This window comes from Leiobunum rupestre, chromosome 1 (genome assembly GCF_980474605.1).
Source record: "Leiobunum rupestre chromosome 1, qqLeiRupe1.1.hap1, whole genome shotgun sequence".
Classification (NCBI taxonomy): Eukaryota; Metazoa; Arthropoda; class Arachnida; order Opiliones; family Sclerosomatidae; genus Leiobunum; species Leiobunum rupestre.
Window position 1 is genome coordinate 46,897,115 of NC_143384.1, and position 6,672 is coordinate 46,903,786.

The following is a 6,672-nucleotide window of genomic DNA, read 5'->3' on the forward strand; positions in this document are numbered from 1 at the left end:
TCTTCTTTAAACCAAGTTTCATACTGCCGATACATTTCGGAAATATTAAGTGTTGGATCTAAGTACTCTACTTTCGTTCTTTCTCTGCGATAATGACTTTCCATACGAGGATATTTGTAAATATGGCGCATTACGAAATGTCTCATTTCGTTTATAAATACCAGCATGGACACTTTTATCAATAGCTCTGCTTACCATACAGTCAGAAATGTCATAAATATTTAAGAAAAATTGCTTGCGTACTCGAAGTCTATCTTCGGAACCCTTTGGAAAAACGTATTTGTACGTGTACTGTCGAGATTTTAATCTTGCGCTTTCTTTACCAGATTTATTCTCTCCTTTATCATTATTTGCACTTCAATAATCCATTCCCCTGGTGAAACTTCCCATATTCCAAAAGTTTCTGGGTAATTCCAACTGCTTGTCAGCAGAAAACTGACATTTATTTGGATTCAAACAAACACCTCTAACACAGCGAGCCTTGGCCTCTCCTTTGTAAATCTTCTTTTCTCCATAGTTGTAACTTCTAGAACGTTTGACTTTATCCCAATTGTGATATTCGTAGGTTGATAAGTACAAATAATTATAAAACTTAAAGTTCTGTTTAATGGTCAATGAATATTAATTACATGTCAGCGGCCTCGACAACCGATTATAACTAAAACTAAAACGGATTATTTTTAAACTCAAGAGAGGTCTGCTACAAATAAAACAGGGCAGATAATAATATGTTTATGATCCTGATTTTTTCAACCTTTCAATTCTCTTTTCTTAAGAACATTAACGCTTACATCTCTTCGATTAAACACTTGGGCTTGATGGTGCGAGATCGAAGATTTTAATGGGTAGGTGCTGGAACCGGCGTTGCGACTATGGTTTGGGGCACATGTTTCTCCGGTGGTTGAACATTTTGAGCAACTGTAATAGAGGTGCGTGTAAGAACATCAGGACCCAAATGAGACTTTGTTGTGGTCAGTGTTAGGACCAGTTTGTAAAAACTAATGTTTCGGGTTATATTCTGCCCGTCTCGTTGAGCAGTGACCATCGAACCATTGATTGCCGTAATATGGAATGGGTCTGGTCTGAGGATAGTTTATTATCCCGTGGAACCTTCACTAAAACTTTATCTCCAACGCGAAAGCTGCGATGTTTGACATTGTGATTGCTGTCATGGTATTGCTTCATTTTGTCCTTTGATGATTCGTCCTTGACCTGCAGCTTGACAGAAAGGTTGGTAGGTGGGTCGTTCACACTATCCACTGAAGGAAGCTGACTGCGAAATCTGCGACAAAACATGACTTCAGATGGAGATGAATGCCTATAGTGCAGTGTGGGGCGAGGTGATAGGCACTTTGAAACCTTTGTAGTTGGTCTTTCCATTTCTGTCCAGTGACATAAACCTTTCTGCATTTCCATTGGTTTGGGGCCAAATATGAGTGATCTTACGCTGCGTTACTCCAAGTTTAGATATATATTCAGCAAATCCACGTGAATTAAATGGCGGATCATTATCGGTCTTTAGTACAGACGGTAGACCAAATATCGAAAATATAGGGTTAAACGTTTTAACGTTGACGTCGAGGGAGGTTGAGGACACAACTTTGGCCACACGATATCTTGACCGTTCATCCATTACAACAAGGAGGTATTGACTATTCTTAAATGGTCCAAGATGGTCTGCTGCAAGGTGAGACCAGGTTTCGGTGGGTAATGGTGTTATATTAAGCGGTTCTTTAACGTGTTGAGGCGTCACTGCTAAGCAGGGAATGCACGATCGTACTTCCTGTTCGACCAACTGGTCCATCTTGGGAAACCAAACTTTGGTTCTTAGTAGTTGATTATTTTTAACTAGGCCTAAACGTCCTTCATGAGCAATGGAAACGACTCGTTGTTGCAGGATTGGCGGTACGTAGATTCGATATCCCTTTAAAATGACATTGTCTACAACAGTTAGATCAGGTCGAACTTGTTCCAGTGCTTTTATGATATCCCAGTTGATCTCTCGGTTTGACGGAGAGATCCAGTGGTTCTTCATTAAACAGGAAATCGCGTGTCTTACGGTTTTGTCACTGGTGGATTCTTGGACAATTTCCTCAAGGGCAACAGCCTTCGGGATGGCGTGGTAGAGAACCATTCGAACGTGACATTCAGTAGCACGAGAAAGGCATTTCTGAGATGTTGTAGACGGAGGATGACGCGAGAGATAATCCGCAGGATTAAATCTGCCCGGATGATACTCCAAAGTTAGATTGTAAGGAGCGAGTCGCAGGTTCCATCGCTCTATCCTCACGGAAGTCTTCACCTGTGGCTTTCCAAGTAATGTCAATAGTGGTAGGTGGTCTGTGACAACATTAAAGGCAGTTCCATACAGGTATAGATGGCAATGCTCACAGCCTCATATCACGGCTAGCGCTTCTCGTTCCGTTTGATAATATCTTGTTTCGACGTCTGTGAGTGCTTTGCTTCCAAACGAGATTAAGTAGTGGTTACCTTGAGCATCAATCTGTGCTAAGATTGACCATAAGCCAGTAGGATTAGCGTTGAGAACCGTATTTTTCTTGGGATCGAAGTATGACAATACAGTCTCTTTAGATAAGTGACTTTTCAAAGATCGAATAGCTTCGTCCTGTACAACTCCCCAGGTCCAAGGGGTGGACTTCTTGGTCAAAGAACGTAAAGGTTCAACTACATCTGATAAATTGGGAATAAATCGTCCACAATAGGTAGCAAAACCGATTAAACTTCGGATTTCGGCAGGTGTGGTTGGCGCTGTTTTTCGTGTAAAGCTGATAGTTTTGATGGATTTACACTGACACCTGAGCTACTGAAGATGTGACCATAGAATTTCAGTTCTGATTGGCTGAATTGACATTTCGCTAGGTTTAGGGTGGAATTGTTTTATTCCAGTCTGTGTAATACTTTTTCTAAGGCATCATCATGTTGGTGTTCGTTTTTTCCATACACAAGCAAGTCGTCAGATGCGTCAAGCGATTGGTCCATGTCTTGAATTAAACATCTAATGGTGTGATGAAATACCTCGGCTGCAGAAGACAAGCCAAAGATGAGACATTTGTATCTGAACCATCCTTTGTGAGTGCTGAAGGTCGTGATAGGTCTTGAAGACTCATCCAGCTCCAATTTTTGGTACCCCTTATTGAGGTCTAACTTCGTAAATACTGTGGCGCCATTCAGCTTGTGAAAGAATCACCGGTTTCTCTCGTATTATTGCAGTGTTCGGTACACGCATGTCTACACATACACTAATTTCTAGTTGTTGTTCTGAGTCTATATCAATATGGTTATTGACGTCAGCGAGATCTCCAGTGAAATCAGTCTTCTTAGGAACTATAACAATCGGAGAAACCCATGGCATTGGACCAGATACGGGTTCAATTATATAATCACACAAGAGTTGATCTAATTCCTTGTCAAGAGCTTCCTGAAGGTGGAACGGGATTCATCTGTGAGGTTGGGCTACCGGTTTGACTGAGGGGTCGATTTCAAGTTCAATTTTGATATCCCTAGCTTTACCAATCCCCTGGAATAGCTTTGGAACAATGGCATTCTGGGTTAGCAGATTGACAGATGCGCCTAGTTGATCAGTATTTGGAAGCACATTCAACTCTCGAAGAGTGCGATATACAATTAAAGATGGTGATACAGAGTGAGACGTCTTAACTACGAAGAACGTGGTCTGAGTTGATCCAATAGATGCGGAGACAGTAGACGTTAATTTTTCCAGTAGTTCTAACGGTTTGTGAGACCAATATGGAAAAATGTTCAATTTGTTGAGTCCAGTTGTGGTTTATTTTCAAGCGCATGGTACGTCGATTGATTCAATGGGTTCACACTAGCACCGGTGTCCAATATCAACTTGACTAGATTAGTGCCTATGTTTACAGTTAGATAAGGTAGCGCATTTGAACTAGGTAGGTTTTGTTTAGTTCCATTACAGTCAATGAGAGTACAAATAAACTCTATGTCTTCATCTCTATGAATAGAACTTTTCTGAGATTGAACAGTGTATACTTGAGGTTTAAAATTCTGGATTGTCTTTGACAAGCGATTTCGACTCAATGGTGATTGTGTAGCAGCCGATCTACATACGGAACTAAAATGATTCAGTGTTCCACATTTGTGGCAAGTTTTACCCTTGGCTGGACATGGTCGGTTTACAGGATGCCGGTATGATCCTCCACATAAACCACATTTGACTAGATTCTGATCGGTTTGAGGTTTCGTTTGATTGGCTGGTTTTCTTTGTGGCGTACAGGTTTATGCCGTACAAAAAGGGAGGGATTGATTGGAACTTCCACTGGTAGATAGGTTACTTATTTTCTCGATAGAAGTAGCTTGCGATTCAGACCTTTCTATTAGTCTTCCCTTTTGGAGAAGTGTAGTTAGATCAAACGAAGTATCCTGAAGCGCCTTGCGACGTAGGTTCTTTGACGTACAAGTTTGTACTATATGGCGTTTCAATTCTAAATCCACATCGGAAAAATCACAGAACGTAGCAAGTGAACGTAAACGTATATGATATTCATCAATAGACTCATCAGGTAGTTGTTTCGTTTCACGAAACTTAAATATTTCAAAATCCACATTGTGTTTGGGAGCCAAATGATCTGTTAAAAAAGTCTTAGCTGCTCCATAATCCTGTACCAAATGGATATCCAGTAGTGCATAAAATATATCTGAAACTAGGTCTCCCACACATGTAAGTAACATCGCTTTCTGGCGAACTTTATCTTTGATCCCTATTACGATAAGGTAATTTTCAAATTTGGTGCACCCCTTTTTCCAGGCTGCATTGAGATTTTCTGGGGCGGAATGGGTGTCGAAAGGCAAAACACAAGGCAATGATAAAGCCATGGTATAGTCAAATGCCGTGGTGAGAGCTTAATGAACGGTCCCGGTACGATGATTTGTTTAAGAATTGTGGCCTTGGTAACCCTATGGCCAGTTAGCCGTGACAAAAGATTGAAACAAATATGAAACGTAAGATAAACGCTAACATATATTACAACTCAGCAAACGCAGACATCTCCGTCGCCAATGTGATATTCGTACGTTGATTAAGTACAAATAATTATAAAACTTATGTTTAATGGTCAATGAAAATTAATTTTCATGTCAGCGGCATCGACAACCGATTATCACTAAAACTAAAACGGTTTCTTTTCAAACTCTGCTTCGACGTCTGCTACAAATAAAACAGGGCAGATAATAATATATTTATGATCCTGGTTTTTAGAACCTTACACCAATCTCCTGGATTCTGCTTTCGTCTCCTTCTACGAATATTTTCTTGGTCATCAGATGTAATTTGATCTAGAGTATCCTCAATATTTGGTACAACTTGGTCAGAACCATCACCCAAAACTTCTAAAGCTCCTATATCCAACTCCGCTTCAATCGCAACATGGTTATCTTCAATATTTTCTTCGTAGAAGCTTAAAGGAATATTGTCACCCTGTTTATCCCTGATTTCCACTTCCCTTTTTCCAAATTCCATGAGCTTCATTTAAGCGCCACCCACAAAAACGGCGGTATAAATAAATAAATAATACGAATATATTTTCTTTTTGCTTAAAGTACTTTAATTCATTTTCAAAAAATATATATTTAATTACAATATATAAAATATTAAAAATATTGAAAATAATATTATAGTTAATATTATTTAAATTAAATTTTCCCGCCGTAAGGCGTTATTTGCCTTCTAAAAAATGGATAAGAATTACGACGGTAGCGCCATGAAGCGTTAATATTTTGGAGATGTTAACTTTTCATTTAAAAATGTAATGCAATCAACTAATAATGAAAGTATATAATATAAATATTAATATAATCCTAAATATATATAATCGTAAGTTTTAAAAGTAAATTACTAGTTTAATTTTATAATTTGGTTCCACACATAGTTACAGTAATTCCTTTTACCATAAGTAAAATAATTAGGTATTACTTATGCATTTAAAAGTTACTCATAGTAGTCAGAAATTCGTCCATGGAGGGGTCGAAGTTTGTAAATTATAAGAAGGGGCAAAAAGGGGATGGAAATTTAGTACAGTCAAATGTAAGCCCAACCGGAGGCTTAGACACGGAAACCACCTCCTTGTCTACGCCACTGACTCATATTGGCCATAATAATAGATTTATCGTACCGCCAATGATAGCGGCCAAAGTTAATCACGGTCATCCAAGTTTTATTTTTAGGTATAATCATTGTAAAAAATAACAGTTAGTTTACTTAAAAAATGTTTTATTATTATTCAGGCGAAACTATAAAGTAACCGAAAAACCAAATCAAATAAATATATAAATAAGCAATATTATTTTTATTTATGACATTTAAATTCCTTTTTTTTTGGAAATTATTGGATTTTTTATATTTAATTATCTATTACGCAACATAGTAAATAGAGAATGAAACTCCAGGAATCTATTTTTTTTTCGTTTTCAGTTAAAACAAAATTAAATTGTATTTATAAATTTAAAATTCGTGAAACACGAAATATTCAGTAAATTGTTCAAATCAAAGGAAATACCAAATATTCAATATAAAATGAAAAACAAAACTGGAATACAATAAAACACCAAAGGCATTAAACACGAAATTAAACTAAATGATATTGTATTAAAAAAAACACAAAATTTCACAAACAAAGA

At 37.8% G+C, this 6,672-nt stretch overlaps 1 protein-coding gene across 1 annotated transcript; it reads right to left on the reverse strand.

Moving 5' to 3' along the window:
• Positions 1-357: 357 nt before the first annotated feature.
• LOC149963102 (uncharacterized) lies at positions 358-5,524 on the reverse strand. Its single transcript, XM_090164527.1, has 11 exons — positions 5,258-5,524; positions 4,367-4,656; positions 3,858-4,258; positions 3,488-3,747; positions 3,260-3,439; positions 2,920-3,192; positions 2,491-2,821; positions 1,447-2,340; positions 1,061-1,382; positions 792-918; positions 358-600 (listed from the first exon to the last, which is right to left on the reverse strand). The coding sequence occupies exons 1-11, from the start codon at positions 5,522-5,524 to the stop codon at positions 358-360; spliced, it is 3,588 nt and encodes a 1,195-aa protein (XP_090020653.1).
• Positions 5,525-6,672: the final 1,148 nt, after the last annotated feature.

Bases quoted from the DNA above. Each gene is read 5' to 3' on its own strand.
- LOC149963102 (XM_090164527.1), bottom strand. From the start codon at position 5,524: ATGAAGCTCATGGAATTTGGAAAAAGGGAAGTGGAAATCAGGGATAAA. The intron at 4,259-4,366 runs GTCTGAATCGCA...TACGCCACAAAG, and splicing joins AAGGGAAGACTAATAGAAAG to AAAACCAGCCAATCAAACGA. The intron at 2,341-2,490 runs GTAACCACTACT...ATGTTGTCACAG, and splicing joins AGCACAGATTGATGCTCAAG to ACCACCTACCACTATTGACA.